We start from the raw sequence: 23,442 nt of genomic DNA, 5'->3' as shown, positions 1-23,442 counted from the left end.
TCATTAGTTAGAGACACCGACAAGTAACCGAAGTAACCGAATCATTAATTGTCAGTTCTTCGTAACAATAAATTGTATGGAGTTTCGTATTAATTAATTATTATTTATTAGCATAAAAGAATAAGAAGATAATTTATAGATAGTTATTTTGTTATAAGTTAATTATTTTTTTTTAACGATTCTGTTTAAAATTGACGATGTAAAGATTGGAAAAATATCATGAGTAAATTTCGTTCATTTGTTTCATGAAATATACTTTATAATGATCGAGATTTGTTACAAAGAAAGAAGAATTATCGAACAGATAGAGATAGATAGATAGAAAAAGAAAGAGAGACAGAGCGAGAGAGAGAGAGAGAGAGAAAGAGAGAGAGATAATGTATTAGAAGATTAGAAATAGTTTTTGATCATGTTTTCTTTTTTTTATAGTAGACAAATATAGTAAAGACATAAATAATAACTTGAATTCTGATTGCATCAATACTTCTTTTTTCTCTCTTTATATATATATATATATATATATATATATATATATATGTATATATGTATATATATACATATGTAATATATATGTATATATATCAACGAACGCGCGAAAAATTTTACTTTTAAGATTCAACCAGTAGAAAGCTATGTTTCTTCTATTAAACATGTGGTATAGCAATGTATATATATCTTCGAAATTAATGCGAGAACAGTTTGGAATTGCTTAATTTTATCTAATTAATTAATATTTTGTTTATAAATGAATTGTTTTCGACATGTTCGTCGATAGCCAATAGAAATTTACATGTTTCTTACGTTGTATTATTCGTAATAATTCTAAAAAGACAGACAGGTAATTAGCATATAGCATGTGTCTCTCAAAGATTGAATTTCTTATTTTGATTTGTAGCTTAGCCTCTCTCATTAACTTAAAGATTAATAGAGAAATGTAATAGCTTAATATAGTAATTAGTTATATATATATATATATATGATATAATAGTATATATATATATATATATGATATAATAGTATATATATATATATATATATATATGATATAATAGTATATATATATATATATATGATATAATAGTATATATATATATATATATGATATAATAGTATATATATATATATATATATGATATAATAGTATATATATATATATATGATATAATAGTATATATATATATATATATATGATATAATAGTATATATATATATATATATATGATATAATAGTATATATATATATATATATATATATATATATATATGATATAATAGTATATATATATATATATATGATATAATAGTATATATATATATATATATAAAAGATATTATAGTATATATATATATATATATTATATAATAGTATATATATATATATATATATGATATAATAGTATATATATATATATATATATGATATAATAGTATATATATATATATATGATATAATAGTATATATATATATATATATATATGATATAATAGTATATATATATATATATATATGATATAATAGTATATATATATATATATATATATATATATATATATATATGATATAATAGTATATATATATATATATATGATATAATAGTATATATATATATATATATATATATATATATATATATATGATATAATAGTATATATATATATATATATATATATATATATATATATATATATATATATGATATAATAGTATATATATATATATATATATATATATATATATATGATATAATAGTATATATATATATATATATATATATATATATATATATATATATGATATAATAGTATATATATACATATATATATATATATATATATATATATATGATATAATAGTATATATATATATATATATATATATATATATATATATATGATATAATAGTATATATATATATATATATATATATATATATATATATATATATATATATATGATATAATAGTATATATATATATATATATATATATATATATATATATATGATATAATAGTATATATATATATATATATATATATATATGATATAATAGTATATATATGATATAATAGTATTTGACGTCAATCTACGAACGCTATATTGTTCCTAAATCCCGAACAATTACGAAAGATTACGATGGATCACGACAGGGCTGGCGCTAGTTGGTGCTTGACTCCTTTATGCAAGAATTTAAATGGAACCGTAGAATTATTTTTATTACTTGATTATTTGTAATTCTATTTTAAAATAAATATAATTTAGATAAAGATAATATAGAAATATTGAAGTGTTATGAAAAATCACAAAACGCCACCATTTAATGTAACATAAAAAGTAAATAATCAAAATAATTAGATGTGAATTCATCAAATCTTACTAGATAATGTTTATAAAGAATATTTTTCGACTTTTTAAAAAGATCGTTTTCAGTGAAAATATTAAAAAATTGTTTTTTATACGAATTTAAGTACCCTTATCATTGACCCCTTTGAAATCTTGTAGCGCTTCTCATGCGTTGCATAGGCCGCACCGGCCCTGGATCACGACTATGAAATATTCATTTACATTGTTATACCCGGACGATCCGCTTGTTTTGCGATATATAGCTAACAAATATGACAAATAAAGATAAAAAATATTTTGAAAATACGTTAAGAAATTGGGAAGCGACATCGAAGATCCTATTGGACGACAGTTTTTTTTTCTTTTTTTTTTATAATCTCTACACAAAGTTACGCAAGTATGACGATCATCAGTTTGTTAGTTTTTTTTTCATCGGTTTAAATTTCTTAATTATTTTTTTATTATCGTAATTAATTATAATTAATTCCATTGATTATAAATCAATAACATCGTCTTAGAACGATACACACGAAACGGATCAATCAGTGTCGTTGAAATATTTATGCTTTTTTCTTTTTTTTCTATCGAGATGAATCGTTTTTTATTTTTTTTTTAAACATCGATTTTACTGATGAATCGTATTTTGGGTAGCTTATATGTGTGTGTATCGTTATGTATATAGATGACAATTTCATATAATCAATCAATGAATTAGAATATAAGATTCTTGTGACGGAATAAAGACAAGATAATCGAATTTCTAACGCGTACACGCAATTAACAATTATTGAAAATTTAATTATTGGAAAGCTCTCTATCGCATTAAAATGTCGAAGTACAAAAATCGCATACACACATACACATTGTATGTATATAATTAGAACGTTTTACCAAGTATTCGTTTAAGCGTATTCGTGATTTAACAAGGATATTTACCTTGTCGACGACAATCTTAATTCATCTTTATCTTTTTTTTTATGTTTATACACTCATTTTTATTTTCTTATTTATATTTGCTTCCTTGCACATTTCTTTTTCTTTCTTTTTTTTTTTATATATGGGACGGTTAATTATAAATTTTAATTATCAAGTATATTTATGTTTAATAATAATATATATATATATGCTCATTGTTTTTCTTTTATATTTTTTGGTGATTTTTTTTATTTCAAACGTTAATATGATTGTGATGCGTGAGCGTTCGATTATATCTCTCGAATTTAAAAGTTTGGAAATGGATTTTGAGTTTACGTTGATAAATTAAAATAAAAAGAAATTATAAGGAAAATGAAATTGAATAAAAACAGAGTATTCACGTAAGTACATGTAACATCCAATTTCTTAATATCTACGTGAACAGTACAAGTTGAATAATTAAGCAATATTCAATAATGGTGCATAATGGCACGTACCGGTTACACACCATTTATTACAAGTTAATTATAATGTGCCCCTGACTGTTATATATGATGTCAGCAACTTTGTATTCATCGACTTTTTGTATGTTCCCAAATGTCGATTATTTTGTTAAGTTACATTTGTTATTAATTATTAATTTATAGTTATTAATTAGTAAGGTACAATTAGTTATTTTATTTTATGCACGTTGATAGAGGTATCATATATTTTTTTCTTTTTTTTGTATTCATTTACTTTTTTTTATCACCAAGCAACCATCGATCAAAAGCTTATCATATTTGTTATTGAAACATATCATCCAGTTAATTAATTAATTAATCAATTAATTAATTAATTAATTAATTAATTATTTGATTTCTTTTTACACCCGCAAGACATCAAAATTTTATTTTTCTATAATCGGTAATAAAAATAATTAGTTTTCGTAGTTAACATTTTAATTATTATTTATCTCGTACATGAATCTGTTCTATATGTGGTTCTTTGTGTATATGTATACGTGTATACGTTTGTCTTTGTGTTTTTGAATCGATTATGTTGAATCGATTGTACTTTTTCAATCCCATTTGTGCATCGGTTTTCTTGCATTTTAACGACAAATTTTTTTTTCTTTTTTTTTCCTTAAATATTTAACTCTTTGCACTCAACGTATTTTTTTGCGTCTGCAGGATAATCAAATACTCCGGATACATTATTTATATGACAGCAAATAAATAACACTTTTACGAAAGTTATTATATATAAATTAAAATTGTACATCCAAATTTATACAGATTTTTATTAATATAATTATAAATGGACAATGTATTGACCACAATTGGACTAATGTTTCAGTGCAAAGGATTAATATCTTTAAATATGTCTTTCGATTTTGTTCTATCAATCGTTTCAATTATTTAAGCGTTAATAACCATCAACATTTCATGAAAATATTAGAAATATTTATATTCTGATAATAGTCATGTTTCTAAATGTTTCTCTGAATATTTTTTGAAAAAATTGTGCATCGAACGGAAGGTCTCCTTTTTATTATTATTAACATTATTATTATTATTGTTATTGTTATTATTATTATTATTATTATTAAGTATATATATGTATTATAATATAATTTATATATATATTTATATATAACAATACAACAAGAGTAAGATTTCAAAGCTTAGGATGCTTAGATTAATTAGATATATACCAACGATTTTCTCTACAAGGTATTTTGATATATTTTATTTAATATATTTATTTAATATATATTTAATATATATATTTTTTTTGTTTACTATGACGAAAGCTAATTTTGTTTAAAATCTTTGTTTTCTCTCATCTTTTTTATTGAATTCTTTTCTCTTTTGTTCCTTTTTTTTCTTTTCATAGAAGAAACGATCGAACGTTTAAATTATAAGAGAGAGAGAGAGAGAGAGAGAGAGAGAGAGAGAGAGAGAGAGAGAGAGAGAGAGAGAGAGAGAGAGAGAGAGAGAGAGAGAGAAAAGAGAGAGAGAGAGACAGAAAAAAATAAATGTATCTTTTTCGTTTCTTTCTTTCATAATTTGTAATGTTATTTTATTCTCTCTCTTCGTGTGTGTTTGTACCAATATATGTATATATATATATATATATATATATACATACACATATTTAATATAGCTCACTTTATCATATACGTCATTACAATTTATGTTACATACAGTCATTTATTTTATACAAAGTAGTAATTAATATTACTTTTTTAAAGCAATTTTATTATACAGAATATCTTTAGATCATAGATCTTTTTCTTTCATAATATTGTTTTTATTCTGAACTAACTTTACTTTCCTTATATGAGGTTTCAAACGTTTAAACAAATTCTCTTTCTTTTTTCATATTAAACAAAATTCCTTTTTTCTTTTTTTTTACTCACAATTTTAATATAAAAACAAAAATTTTTTTCTAGTCCAATTTTAACTTAAAAACTAATTCTTTATTTTTCAATTTTAAATAAAAAAGAATTCTTTTTTATATATAATCTTGAATTTTAATTTCAAAAAAGAAAAATTGCGAATTTCGATTTTTTATATAAAATAAAAACATTGCTTTTAATTTTATAAGACGAAAAATTAAAAGACGTTTTTCCCTTCCTCTTTTATTCCCCTTTTCTTATTTCTTTTTTCATTTTTTTTTAAATTTTATTTTTTGCAGATTTTCAAAATTTGAGAGATCTATTTTTTTTTTTCAATTAACCACGTGACTCTCATTGACTAATAATAAGTTCATCATCCTGACTAATAATAAGTTCGGCGAGTCGACGATCGACAAAATTATCTTTCGAAAAAGAATTACAACGTGACGTCATATTTGTTTCTTTTCTTTTCTTTCTTCTTTTCTTTCATTATTTATTCTTCGTTTTCTTTTTTGTTTGATGGCTTTAAGAAATGTTGCAGTCATCTGCATGAGAGTCTCGAATTTGTTGCTTTGTTTTTCTCGAGGCACGTCTGATCAAACTACGACTTCGTGGTTTGCTTTTCACTTCTTCCGTTGTGGTTACCACGTTGACATTTTGGGTCGCAACCAGTTGTGGTTGAGGACTTCCGGAACCGGCACTTCCAGATCTGCTTCCCGGACTGCCAGATCTTTAAAAATTATAAAAAAAATATTAGGAAAAACTTTATATTGATTCGCATCATTTCTTAATATATAAATATAAAAAAAAGTAAATAACAAAGAACGAAAAAAGTAGATTCTTGAAAAAATAAAAATATTTTGCTTTTATAATTATTAAATTCATATTTAAAAAATTTAACGTTCATTAAATTTAATAATATAAAAAATATTTTATTTATTTTATTAATTGAAAAGAAACATTATAAAAAAATAAATAAATAAAAATAATAAAAAAAAGAATGAAATAAAATAAAATAAAAATAAAAATAAATAATAATTCTATATTATATATATTTATATATAATCTTATATATAATATTTTATATATTATTTAATACTATATATTTAATATTTATATTTATATTTATATTTATATTATTTATTATAATATAACATTATATTATATTTATTATAATAAATTATAATATATATAGATAAAGAAATAAAAATAAAACAATTTTTCTTTTTATATTCGTTTTTCCTTTCTTTCATTTTTTACATTTTCATATTACTATTACTTTAATAAAAGGCATAAACTAATTTATAAAAAAATTATTAAAAACTTTTTCTAAGACAAAAGTTCGTTTTTAATTGATGACAAGCTTAATTGTATTATGCTTTAAGTTATTATAACATATTCATAATAATGATGATAATTAAAAAGTTCGTTATACAAACGTTTTGAAAGTTTAGTTGTTTATTTTATGGAAGCCGAGTAGCTTCGAGATCAGTTGATCGCTTAATGGAAATACATTCTTGTCGATTGACGTAGGACGTACAATAGATCGCAATTAAACGGAAGTCTGCGAGCGAGAGGCAGTTAAAACTTGTGATTGAAATTCCGGAAAAGAATTCTCGATCGCACGTGCGCGTTCGCGCGGTCGCCCGTACATATTCAGCTTTCATTCGTCGAAGCGAATACATAAATACCTTTTGGAATTTCATAACTACTTTTCATATTACATTAATAAACTGAAAAAATATTCAATGATAAAAACGTTTTCTTCTTTATCTTTTTTTAATTATTTAGGTTGACTGATACATATATTCTCGTTAATTAATTGGTTTTTTTTTCCTTTCAAAATTATAGCTTATTTAATAAATGATGAAGTTTTGTAGAATATTTCATCAAGAACTCATTCTTTATAATAGTATTGTTGTTTTCTTTTTTCTTTTTCTTTTTTTTTGGATATGTACTTTTTTTGGATGTTGTACTTATATACATTATCGTCAATTAATTTTTATCGAAATTATAACAAACTTGACGAAATTTTTACATTGCATTTAGAGCTCATTTTTTGTTATAGATATGTTTTTTATTAATGTCAGTACTTTAATCAGTATTTTAAATCAGTATTTAAAATAAAAACTTTAAATCATTATTTTAAATAAATGATCATAATTTATAATAAAATACCTGTATCTATGTAACACAACTAATCAGTATTATTTTTATTGATCAATCCTGACACAATTCTGCTAATTGAATTATTTATGTTGAACAAAATATTTTTATATAGTGACCCTATTTGTTTTATAAAATATTTATCAATTATTAATAAAAATATTGATTAAATAAATAGAAGTAATTTGTTTTTTTTTTCTAGTCAATAATTAAAAATATTTTCAATATTTATATACCTATTTACATGTTTATTATTTCCCTTTTTTTTTTCTTAGTGAGGAACAATGTTACCTCCGAAATGGTCGTTCGTAACGTCACGATATTTTTCCAATTATAACGTTGCAATAAAAAAAGAAAAAAGGAAAAAAAAGAAAAATAAAAAAAAGGAAAAAAAGAAAACGATCGTACGTCAACGTTGTTGAACTAGTTTGCTAGTTTTTCGCGGATCATATTGGCGTGCAAATTGACACGGTTGTTCAAAATCGTGTAATAATGGATACACTCTTCGTAGAATCCGTTTGTTCTTTAGAAACAAACTCTTTTCCGCGTTAAAAAAAAAGAACATTTAAATTAGGTCTCGTTACTGAAAAAATCTTTTAAAAAATCATAAAATTACATAATTTGTATATACCTTCGTGAACCATAAGCGGAACATCTCCGTCTCAATCCTGATTCGTCAGATTCTCCAGTTGGATTTTTTGGTACGATTCTTGATAACGTTACGAAACACCTAAATATATCTTTTATATTGTAATCGTCTTTAGCTGAACACTCCATCACCTTTGCTCGAAGTTTTGGTAATTCACAGAAAAGCCATTCGCTTACATCCTCGATTGGTACTTCTCTTCGTGTTGCAGCGAGATCATTTTTGTTACCAGCTACCACTATTGGTACTTCCTATTTGAAAATAGTTTTAACTAAATAGGAAATGAATGTTTAGAACCGATGGTCTAGGCATTAATCCTAGACACAATATACTTTATAGATTATTATTTAATATTCTAATACCTGAAAGTCCGTACGTTGTTCTCTAACTTCTTCAAAACATCGTTTAACACATTCGAAACTGGGCGACGATGTTATAGCATAAACAAGAAGAAAAGCATGAGCCGTGGCTATGCTCAATCTTCTCATAGCTGGAAATTGTAAGTCCCCTGTAAAACGTGAAAATCAATTTCAATTGGACATCAAAATGTTTCGTTATCAAATCGGGATAATGTCAATTATCTCTTTTTCTTTCTTTTTTATGGAAAACGCAGATTTCGTACTTAACAAGTTAACTTTACACTTTTATAGATAAAATTATTTCAGAATGAACGATATCTTTAGGATCTAAAGTAGAGTTTCCCAAAGTTTTATCTAGTTGAGTAAATGTTCATCAGTTAATTTTAATCTCAATTTGAATTTATTAATACTCATGATTGAGAAAGTTTTTTTCGCATATATAAGTGCTTCTAAATAATGAAAATAACATTCGTTGAACATATTTGCACAATTTTGTAAAATCCTGTGAAGATAATCCTTTATAAAAATCAATTAAGGAATTGTTGCCTGTAATTTGATCAGTTTTTTAGTGTTTTACTGTAATTCGATCAGTTCATCATCTCATATTCAAGATCACGGATGATCTGACATCGCGAGACATATTTCTAGAGTTTACAAGGAACTCCTGATTATATTAGACTTAAATGACGTTTTTAAATGAAATCAATCGATTTTTTTTTATTTTGTATTATACTCACCAGTAGTGTCGAGAAGATCGACTTTGAGAGTTAGATTTCCAAGAACACATTCTCTTGAATATAAATCCTCGACAGTTGGCCTGTATCTCTCACTAAAACCTTGTCCTAATAAACGACGTATTATGGCACTCTTGCCAACAGCAGCGCCACCGAGGACGACCAATCTGATTCTTTCGTGATCGGCCATGTTGTTGGTCGCCGACGGTGGCCGTGGCCGACGGCGTATTATTTTTTCTTTTTTTTCTTTCTCTTTTCCTCTCTCTCTCTCTCTCTCTCTCCCTCTAACTCTCTGTTTTTTTTTATTCAATGACTACCTACTTGCTCGTCAATTCAGGAAGGCAAAGCATTACCAGGTACCAGGAAAAAGGATATCCGCTTTTGCTTTAGCAACCTCAACGAAATCCAATATGGCTGGCTCGGAAAAGAAATTGCTTCGATATTAATCCAGTTTTTTTCTTCTCCAACTCTTATCAATGATCAATAATTTGCTACTACTATTTCTCTTTTTTTTCTTCACTTAAAACACGAAAGATTAATAGATCGATCGATCGATCAATCGATATCAAGAATTTTCTCCTCCTGACAAACTGAATTCTTGATTCGCTTTTCTTTCTCTTTATCTTCTACTTCTTTTTTTATTTTTCTTACTTTTTCTCTATTCACTTATTAATTCAGATAGAACTCTCTGGGTACTTTTTAAACTGAGAATTGTTTGAAATTATTATTGGAATCTAAGTGGTCTAATTCATACAGAATAGTAATTTTTTTGATACTTTGCTTTAGAAAAATTATTAAAATAATGTCAGAAAAAGGAATTTTTCGATTAAGTTCAAACAATCAGGTTAATGATCATTGAAAAGTTAATATGATCTTATGAATAGGATCGATAATTTTTTTCTTTTTCTCTTCCTTTTTTTTTTTTAATTTTTGCCCTCAAAATACAATATTTTACCTAGTTTCACTAGTGAAAATATTCGATGATTAGATCCAAGATGGTTGTCTTGGTATCCCTTTCATTTCTGCAATAACAAATAAAAGAAACGAAGTTAATATTTGATTGGGAAGAATTATGTCACGTATATCTACGATTTGAGTTACGATGATATTTTATAGAAAGTTTAAGTCATTTTACTTTTTATCCTTGTGTACTTCTATCACTTATTTCACAAAACTTAACTTTGTTCAAAGGAGCTTACGAAAGAGTTGGAGGGTAAAAGAAGAAAAAGAAAAAAGTAAATGGAAAAAGAAAAACAAAAGAAGAAGAAAAAACGAAAAGAAGAAAAAAGCGCTTAGTTTCGCGAGATGTTCTTGCAGTTTCTGTTTCTATGGTCGTAATTTATTGAGTAGTACCACCCTCTCTTCTCTTTATCCCCAAGGGTATTATGAAAGCGAAAGGAAAAATTGTGGCTTGTCCGGCACAACGATTTATATGTTTGCATTGAATCTTTTCTTTTGTCAAATTTTCTTCCAAAAATTCGATTGAATTTTGTCCTATTACTTTACGATTTAAGAATTTTTATTGTGTATTAACCGTTTGAGTCCCAAGGAATATTGAAAAAACACTGTCGAAGAATCCCGAACAGCGCAACCGTGCTTTCTCTAAATGAGTACGAGAAGACTCAAGTGGCGTGATAGCGCTTCGTTTATTTTATGTCGATGAATCTCAATCGGCGCGATAGCGCTTCTTGTATTTTATGGTTTGTATATATAAGATGTGTTAGATAACGTGATTCTCGTCTTTTTTACATCGCTCCATCACAAAGTGATTTGGTTTAGTAAAGTTGCCACGACATAACTTGCGACAATCCGTAGACTGCAGCATCAAAAATGTAATAAAAAGATCACATTTAATTTTCGAGCAATGTAAAAAAAGGAATTCATCCAATATATTTTGATAAACACCGATGTTACAAATTATAAGTGTTACTTTTCATTTAAATTGTTTGTTCATAACACAAAAATATTTTTAATTTGTAATTCGTTATTTTATGAAATACTGTATTATTACATATGCATACTGTAAGTTTATAAATACTTCAAATTTTGTTCGATAAAAATTATTGAGAAGAAAACAATGAAATACAAAATGCTTTATTTTGTAATGTATTATTGCACTATTATTATAGTATTGTACCTATTGTAAAATGTATTATTTACATTAAAAGAAGAAGCTGTGTGATGTACTTGCGTCAGAAAATTTAAGCGCGCGACTTCGACAGTCGATGACGCACCGTCAGTTGTCCACAACGTACGAAATATGCTGGGTTTTCTCGACATAAAATTTGAACAACACGATCGCGCTTCGTGAGACTCAAATGGTTAATTGTCCTTGTTCAAAATACAGGACATGTATAGATATTTAGGTACCAGGACAGCCTGGTAATTTTTGTTCCTTTTTTCTTTTTTATTATTCTCTTGATACTATCTAATAATTCTTGATTTATTTAAATATCTAATTATATTTATAATATAATTCTTTTTTGTCAATAGAAACTTACAATTATTTTCATAATAATTATAATAATTATACTGAATGTTGTTAATAATTAACAAACTGGTTGAAATCAGAATAAAATTTGTTGATGATAAAAATAATTAAATAAATTATTATATTCGTATTACGAGATAAGTAAATTAAGTAATAGTAACAATAAATTTAATGATAAATAAAAACAAATAAATGATAAAGTAATAAATAAACTAATAATAAATTAATATATAGTAATAAAATTGCATACATAAAACAATTAAATAATTAAAAATCTAAATAAAAAAATTAAAAGGAACTTAAAAATAGTAAATAAAAATTAAAGAAAATCTAATTAAATAAATTAAAAAAATTTTTAAACCGATATTATTACTGATACAACAACTGGGACGATTAAATATTCATTATAGTAATACAAAAGAAAGTTAAGGAATAATAATCATAATATTAATAAAACAATATTTATAATATTAATAATATTAATAATAATAATAATTCATAAATTCATTGCAGTGTTTATTCATAATATATCATAAAGCCTCTTTCTGCTCGATTAGTTCACACAAATGCCTTAAAGGACCAGACATTTAAATTATCTAATTTACCTAATATCTTTATATATAATTAATTTAATTATAATATCATTATAATAACTTATTTATTATATATAAATAAATATATAAATATATATATGTTATACATTTTTATTATTTACGCGAAAAAAACGTACTTATTATAACAACAACAAAAAAGCAATAATAATAATAATAATAATAATAATAATAATAATAATAATAATAATAATAATAATAATAATAATAATAATAATAATAATAATAATAATAATAATAATAATAATAATAATAATAATAATAATAATAATAATAATAATAATAATAATAATAATAATAATAATAATAATAATAATAATAATAATAATAATAATAATAATAATAATAATAATAATAATAATAATAATAATAATAATAATAATAATAATAATAATAATAATAATAATAATAATAATAATAATAATAATAATAATAATAATAATAATAATAATAATAATAATAATAATAATAATAATAATAATAATAATAATAATAATAATAATAATAATAATAATAATAATAATAATAATAATAATAATAATAATAATAATAATAATAATAATAATAATAATAATAATAATAATAATAATAATAATAATAATAATAATAATAATAATAATAATAATAATAATAATAATAATAATAATAATAATAATAATAATAATAATAATAATAATAATAATAATAATAATAATAATAATAATAATAATAATAATAATAATAATAATAATAATAATAATAATAATAATAATAATAATAATAATAATAATAATAATAATAATAATAATAATAATAATAATAATAATAATAATAATAATAATAATAATAATAATAATAATAATAATAATAATAATAATAATAATAATAATAATAATAATAATAATAATAATAATAATAATAATAATAATAATAATAATAATAATAATAATAATAATAATAATAATAATAATAATAATAATAATAATAATAATAATAATAATAATAATAATAATAATAATAATAATAATAATAATAATAATAATAATAATAATAATAATAATAATAATAATAATAATAATAATAATAATAATAATAATAATAATAATAATAATAATAATAATAATAATAATAATAATAATAATAATAATAATAATAATAATAATAATAATAATAATAATAATAATAATAATAATAATAATAATAATAATAATAATAATAATAATAATAATAATAATAATAATAATAATAATAATAATAATAATAATAATAATAATAATAATAATAATAATAATAATAATAATAATAATAATAATAATAATAATAATAATAATAATAATAATAATAATAATAATAATAATAATAATAATAATAATAATAATAATAATAATAATAATAATAATAATAATAATAATAATAATAATAATAATAATAATAATAATAATAATAATAATAATAATAATAATAATAATAATAATAATAATAATAATAATAATAATAATAATAATAATAATAATAATAATAATAATAATAATAATAATAATAATAATAATAATAATAATAATAATAATAATAATAATAATAATAATAATAATAATAATAATAATAATAATAATAATAATAATAATAATAATAATAATAATAATAATAATAATAATAATAATAATAATAATAATAATAATAATAATAATAATAATAATAATAATAATAATAATAATAATAATAATAATAATAATAATAATAATAATAATAATAATAATAATAATAATAATAATAATAATAATAATAATAATAATAATAATAATAATAATAATAATAATAATAATAATAATAATAATAATAATAATAATAATAATAATAATAATAATAATAATAATAATAATAATAATAATAATAATAATAATAATAATAATAATAATAATAATAATAATAATAATAATAATAATAATAATAATAATAATAATAATAATAATAATAATAATAATAATAATAATAATAATAATAATAATAATAATAATAATAATAATAATAATAATAATAATAATAATAATAATAATAATAATAATAATAATAATAATAATAATAATAATAATAATAATAATAATAATAATAATAATAATAATAATAATAATAATAATAATAATAATAATAATAATAATAATAATAATAATAATAATAATAATAATAATAATAATAATAATAATAATAATAATAATAATAATAATAATAATAATAATAATAATAATAATAATAATAATAATAATAATAATAATAATAATAATAATAATAATAATAATAATAATAATAATAATAATAATAATAATAATAATAATAATAATAATAATAATAATAATAATAATAATAATAATAATAATAATAATAATAATAATAATAATAATAATAATAATAATAATAATAATAATAATAATAATAATAATAATAATAATAATAATAATAATAATAATAATAATAATAATAATAATAATAATAATAATAATAATAATAATAATAATAATAATAATAATAATAATAATAATAATAATAATAATAATAATAATAATAATAATAATAATAATAATAATAATAATAATAATAATAATAATAATAATAATAATAATAATAATAATAATAATAATAATAATAATAATAATAATAATAATAATAATAATAATAATAATAATAATAATAATAATAATAATAATAATAATAATAATAATAATAATAATAATAATAATAATAATAATAATAATAATAATAATAATAATAATAATAATAATAATAATAATAATAATAATAATAATAATAATAATAATAATAATAATAATAATAATAATAATAATAATAATAATAATAATAATAATAATAATAATAATAATAATAATAATAATAATAATAATAATAATAATAATAATAATAATAATAATAATAATAATAATAATAATAATAATAATAATAATAATAATAATAATAATAATAATAATAATAATAATAATAATAAAAATAATAGTAATAATAATTATAAAAATAATAATCATAATAATAATAATAATAATAATAATAATAATAATAATAATAATAGTGATAAAAATTATAATAATAATAATAATAATAATTATGACAATACTTGTAATAATAATAATAATAATAATAATAATAATAATAATAATAATAATAATAATAATAATAATAATAATAATAATATTAATGATATTAATAATAATAATAATAACAATAATAATAATAATAATAATAATTATAATAATAATAATAATAATAATAATAATAATAATAATAATAATAATAATAATAATAATAATAATAATAATAATAATAATAATAATAATAATAATAATAATAATAATAATAATAATAATAATAATAATAATAATAATAATAATAATAATAATAATAATAATAATAATAATAATAATAATAATAATAATAATAATAATAATAATAATAATAATAATAATAATAATAATAATAATAATAATAATAATAATAATAATAATAATAATAATAATAATAATAATAATAATAATAATAATAATAATAATAATAATAATAATAATAATAATAATAATAATAATAATAATAATAATAATAATAATAATAATAATAATAATAATAATAATAATAATAATAATAATAATAATAATAATAATAATAATAATAATAATAATAATAATAATAATAATAATAATAATAATAATAATAATAATAATAATAATAATAATAATAATAATAATAATAATAATAATAATAATAATAATAATAATAATAATAATAATAATAATAATAATAATAATAATAATAATAATAATAATAATAATAATAATAATAATAATAATAATAATAATAATAATAATAATAATAATAATAATAATAATAATAATAATAATAATAATAATAATAATAATAATAATAATAATAATAATAATAATAATAATAATAATAATAATAATAATAATAATAATAATAATAATAATAATAATAATAATAATAATAATAATAATAATAATAATAATAATAATAATAATAATAATAATAATAATAATAATAATAATAATAATAATAATAATAATAATAATAATAATAATAATAATAATAATAATAATAATAATAATAATAATAATAATAATAATAATAATAATAATAATAATAATAATAATAATAATAATAATAATAATAATAATAATAATAATAATAATAATAATAATAATAATAATAATAATAATAATAATAATAATAATAATAATAATAATAATAATAATAATAATAATAATAATAATAATAATAATAATAATAATAATAATAATAATAATAATAATAATAATAATAATAATAATAATAATAATAATAATAATAATAATAATAATAATAATAATAATAATAATAATAATAATAATAATAATAATAATAATAATAATAATAATAATAATAATAATAATAATAATAATAATAATAATAATAATAATAATAATAATAATAATAATAATAATAATAATAATAATAATAATAATAATAATAATAATAATAATAATAATAATAATAATAATAATAATAATAATAATAATAATAATAATAATAATAATAATAATAATAATAATAATAATAATAATAATAATAATAATAATAATAATAATAATAATAATAATAATAATAATAATAATAATAATAATAATAATAATAATAATAATAATAATAATAATAATAATAATAATAATAATAATAATAATAATAATAATAATAATAATAATAATAATAATAATAATAATAATAATAATAATAATAATAATAATAATAATAATAATAATAATAATAATAATAATAATAATAATAATAATAATAATAATAATAATAATAATAATAATAATAATAATAATAATAATAATAATAATAATAATAATAATAATAATAATAATAATAATAATAATAATAATAATAATAATAATAATAATAATAATAATAATAATAATAATAATAATAATAATAATAATAATAATAATAATAATAATAATAATAATAATAATAATAATAATAATAATAATAATAATAATAATAATAATAATAATAATAATAATAATAATAATAATAATAATAATAATAATAATAATAATAATAATAATAATAATAATAATAATAATAATAATAATAATAATAATAATAATAATAATAATAATAATAATAATAATAATAATAATAATAATAATAATAATAATAATAATAATAATAATAATAATAATAATAATAATAATAATAATAATAATAATAATAATAATAATAATAATAATAATAATAATAATAATAATAATAATAATAATAATAATAATAATAATAATAATAATAATAATAATAATAATAATAATAATAATAATAATAATAATAATAATAATAATAATAATAATAATAATAATAATAATAATAATAATAATAATAATAATAATAATAATAATAATAATAATAATAATAATAATAATAATAATAATAATAATAATAATAATAATAATAATAATAATAATAATAATAATAATAATAATAATAATAATAATAATAATAATAATAATAATAATAATAATAATAATAATAATAATAATAATAATAATAATAATAATAATAATAATAATAATAATAATAATAATAATAATAATAATAATAATAATAATAATAATAATAATAATAATAATAATAATAATAATAATAATAATAATAATAATAATAATAATAATAATAATAATAATAATAATAATAATAATAATAATAATAATAATAATAATAATAATAATAATAATAATAATAATAATAATAATAATAATAATAATAATAATAATAATAATAATAATAATAATAATAATAATAATAATAATAATAATAATAATAATAATAATAATAATAATAATAATAATAATAATAATAATAATAATAATAATAATAATAATAATAATAATAATAATAATAATAATAATAATAATAATAATAATAATAATAATAATAATAATAATAATAATAATAATAATAATAATAATAATAATAATAATAATAATAATAATAATAATAATAATAATAATAATAATAATAATAATAATAATAATAATAATAATAATAATAATAATAATAATAATAATAATAATAATAATAATAATAATAATAATAATAATAATAATAATAATAATAATAATAATAATAATAATAATAATAATAATAATAATAATAATAATAATAATAATAATAATAATAATAATAATAATAATAATAATAATAATAATAATAATAATAATAATAATAATAATAATAATAATAATAATAATAATAATAATAATAATAATAATAATAATAATAATAATAATAATAATAATAATAATAATAATAATAATAATAATAATAATAATAATAATAATAATAATAATAATAATAATAATAATAATAATAATAATAATAATAATAATAATAATAATAATAATAATAATAATAATAATAATAATAATAATAATAATAATAATAATAATAATAATAATAATAATAATAATAATAATAATAATAATAATAATAATAATAATAATAATAATAATAATAATAATAATAATAATAATAATAATAATAATAATAATAATAATAATAATAATAATAATAATAATAATAATAATAATAATAATAATAATAATAATAATAATAATAATAATAATAATAATAATAATAATAATAATAATAATAATAATAATAATAATAATAATAATAATAATAATAATAATAATAATAATAATAATAATAATAATAATAATAATAATAATAATAATAATAATAATAATAATAATAATAATAATAATAATAATAATAATAATAATAATAATAATAATAATAATAATAATAATAATAATAATAATAATAATAATAATAATAATAATAATAATAATAATAATAATAATAATAATAATAATAATAATAATAATAATAATAATAATAATAATAATAATAATAATAATAATAATAATAATAATAATAATAATAATAATAATAATAATAATAATAATAATAATAATAATAATAATAATAATAATAATAATAATAATAATAATAATAATAATAATAATAATAATAATAATAATAATAATAATAATAATAATAATAATAATAATAATAATAATAATAATAATAATAATAATAATAATAATAATAATAATAATAATAATAATAATAATAATAATAATAATAATAATAATAATAATAATAATAATAATAATAATAATAATAATAATAATAATAATAATAATAATAATAATAATAATAATAATAATAATAATAATAATAATAATAATAATAATAATAATAATAATAATAATAATAATAATAATAATAATAATAATAATAATAATAATAATAATAATAATAATAATAATAATAATAATAATAATAATAATAATAATAATAATAATAATAATAATAATAATAATAATAATAATAATAATAATAATAATAATAATAATAATAATAATAATAATAATAATAATAATAATAATAATAATAATAATAATAATAATAATAATAATAATAATAATAATAATAATAATAATAATAATAATAATAATAATAATAATAATAATAATAATAATAATAATAATAATAATAATAATAATAATAATAATAATAATAATAATAATAATAATAATAATAATAATAATAATAATAATAATAATAATAATAATAATAATAATAATAATAATAATAATAATAATAATAATAATAATAATAATAATAATAATAATAATAATAATAATAATAATAATAATAATAATAATAATAATAATAATAATAATAATAATAATAATAATAATAATAATAATAATAATAATAATAATAATAATAATAATAATAATAATAATAATAATAATAATAATAATAATAATAATAATAATAATAATAATAATAATAATAATAATAATAATAATAATAATAATAATAATAATAATAATAATAATAATAATAATAATAATAATAATAATAATAATAATAATAATAATAATAATAATAATAATAATAATAATAATAATAATAATAATAATAATAATAATAATAATAATAATAATAATAATAATAATAATAATAATAATAATAATAATAATAATAATAATAATAATAATAATAATAATAATAATAATAATAATAATAATAATAATAATAATAATAATAATAATAATAATAATAATAATAATAATAATAATAATAATAATAATAATAATAATAATAATAATAATAATAATAATAATAATAATAATAATAATAATAATAATAATAATAATAATAATAATAATAATAATAATAATAATAATAATAATAATAATAATAATAATAATAATAATAATAATAATAATAATAATAATAATAATAATAATAATAATAATAATAATAATAATAATAATAATAATAATAATAATAATAATAATAATAATAATAATAATAATAATAATAATAATAATAATAATAATAATAATAATAATAATAATAATAATAATAATAATAATAATAATAATAATAATAATAATAATAATAATAATAATAATAATAATAATAATAATAATAATAATAATAATAATAATAATAATAATAATAATAATAATAATAATAATAATAATAATAATAATAATAATAATAATAATAATAATAATAATAATAATAATAATAATAATAATAATAATAATAATAATAATAATAATAATAATAATAATAATAATAATAATAATAATAATAATAATAATAATAATAATAATAATAATAATAATAATAATAATAATAATAATAATAATAATAATAATAATAATAATAATAATAATAATAATAATAATAATAATAATAATAATAATAATAATAATAATAATAATAATAATAATAATAATAATAATAATAATAATAATAATAATAATAATAATAATAATAATAATAATAATAATAATAATAATAATAATAATAATAATAATAATAATAATAATAATAATAATAATAATAATAATAATAATAATAATAATAATAATAATAAGAATAATAATAATAATAATAATAATAATAATAATAATAATAATAATAATAATAATAATAATAATAATAATAATAATAATAATAATAATAATAATAATAATAATAATAATAATAATAATAATAATGACGATGATGATAAAGATAATAATAATATTAAAATATCGCAACAAGCAAAACAAATGTAGGCAGATTTAAAAATAATAGAAGAAAACACAAGAAAACATCATTTCAATAGAAAATACAAGCGAAGACTTATATTCGCATATTCATATCAAAAGTCAATTTTAGATATACTTTTAATGCAATTAATACGCACGTTAAATCAGTTCTGACTTATTCATTCGAAACAGTCAAATGGTCCAAAACATATCTTTAGAAGAACTAACCAAACTAAACCGAACAAAATTCACAAATAATCTGAAACTATTTTAACGAACTTATACATTGAACTAATCATAATAAGCAGAGATAAAGGAGAAAGAGATTAATAGACATACAGACACTATATCAGAATACAGAAATAGAGATGCTACGAAACTATTTGAAAGAACAAAACCTGGTCACTTCATTAAACAATCATCAAAGCAGAGAAACAATATTTATCATTCAACCTAAAACGAAAAAACATACAAGAGAACACGCACATAACTACGATGTAGTAAAAAAGAAAGAACTATTGTCCAAAAAAATACTAAATGGTAAATACTATAATACCATGCAAAATTTAAACATGGATAAATAATTTTCATAGAAATTGTTCATATCCATACGATCACAATATAACTAAAAAAAAGAATAATTGTTCAAAAAATTACTAATCCTTAACGGACCCTTTCCGTTGCACCGCAGCAACAAAGACTGTTGTCACGTCGGAAGTGATTTACGACCGTTAAGGACTAAATAGCAAATACTATAATATCATTTAATATCCAAACATGGATGAACAACTCTGAACAGAAATCGATCATAGCAAGATAATTTCTCCCTCATTCTCATAAACATAAGAAATCATTCAAGCAATACAGGGACAACGTTATAATAACAAGAAACTATCTAATCTTCGAAATCAAAGGGACTAATAGACACAGACACATGTAAAAGATCCTATCAATACAGGGAAACAATAGAGCACGTAATAGGATCATGTAAATTACTAACTGGAACAGATTATATTTACGGAACACAATGCTGCATCGAAGATCAGACATCAAGAATTCGCAATACGAAATTGTTCTATACGATCACGTCTTATTTAATTATTGTCAACCACAAGAAATACGATAACAAGAGATTGTCTATATACAAATATATACTGGTAAACATACTCGAAAAACAAGATTATGAATATTGTTTGGATAAAGTGTTAAAGATATTTAAAACAATAGGCCGACTATAACGAGAGAGAGAAAAAGACAGAGAGAGATAGAGAGAGGGAGAGAGAGAGAGAGAGAGAGAGAGAGAGAGAGAGAGAGAGAGAGAGAGAGAGAAAGTAAACAATTTGGTGACACTATAATAACATTAATAATAATAATAATAATAATGACGATTATTGGAATGAAAATTATGATTGGAATCTAATGGAAAGAGTAAAAAGAAAAAAAAAAATATAGGAGGAACAGTGAACGTCCAAACGTTTTGGTTTACAGGTGGGCTTTTGATGTATTTTTTACTTTTGTTTTTCCTTTTTTTCTTCTCTTCCTTCTCTTTTTTATTTTCATTCGAAAATGTTGAAAACGGTCGTGGCTGTTTCCAACGCGGAAAATCGTTGCTCGTGACAGGTGTCCCATTTAAA

General features: G+C 15.5%; 1 protein-coding gene across 2 annotated transcripts in view; it reads right to left on the bottom strand.

Annotated features, from left to right (window-relative positions):
* Positions 1 to 5,894: 5,894 nt before the first annotated feature.
* The window catches only part of LOC118451038 (GTP-binding protein Di-Ras2), an 83,746-nt gene continuing 66,198 nt past the window's right edge, over positions 5,895 to 23,442 (bottom strand). The window contains exons 2-6 of one of the 2 annotated variants that reach the window (XM_085660906.1): positions 10,501 to 10,567; positions 9,549 to 9,963; positions 8,815 to 8,960; positions 8,438 to 8,703; positions 5,895 to 6,370 (exon numbers count right to left, since the gene is read on the bottom strand). In XM_085660906.1, the coding sequence (XP_085517032.1) occupies positions 6,166 to 6,370; positions 8,438 to 8,703; positions 8,815 to 8,960; positions 9,549 to 9,735 (804 nt within the window). In that variant the 5' untranslated portion in view covers positions 9,736 to 9,963; positions 10,501 to 10,567 and the 3' untranslated portion in view covers positions 5,895 to 6,165. The remainder of the gene's footprint in view (positions 6,371 to 8,437; positions 8,704 to 8,814; positions 8,961 to 9,548; positions 9,964 to 10,500; positions 10,568 to 23,442) is intronic. The other variant, XM_085660905.1, reaches the window with a different exon arrangement.

The sequence above is a fragment of the Vespa mandarinia genome, chromosome 13 (genome assembly GCF_050613455.1).
Source record: "Vespa mandarinia isolate Hongniang chromosome 13, ASM5061345v1, whole genome shotgun sequence".
NCBI classification, from domain to species: Eukaryota; Metazoa; Arthropoda; class Insecta; order Hymenoptera; family Vespidae; genus Vespa; species Vespa mandarinia.
The sequence above is the reverse complement of the archived record's forward strand: the minus strand, read 5'-3'. Positions and strand labels throughout refer to the sequence as shown.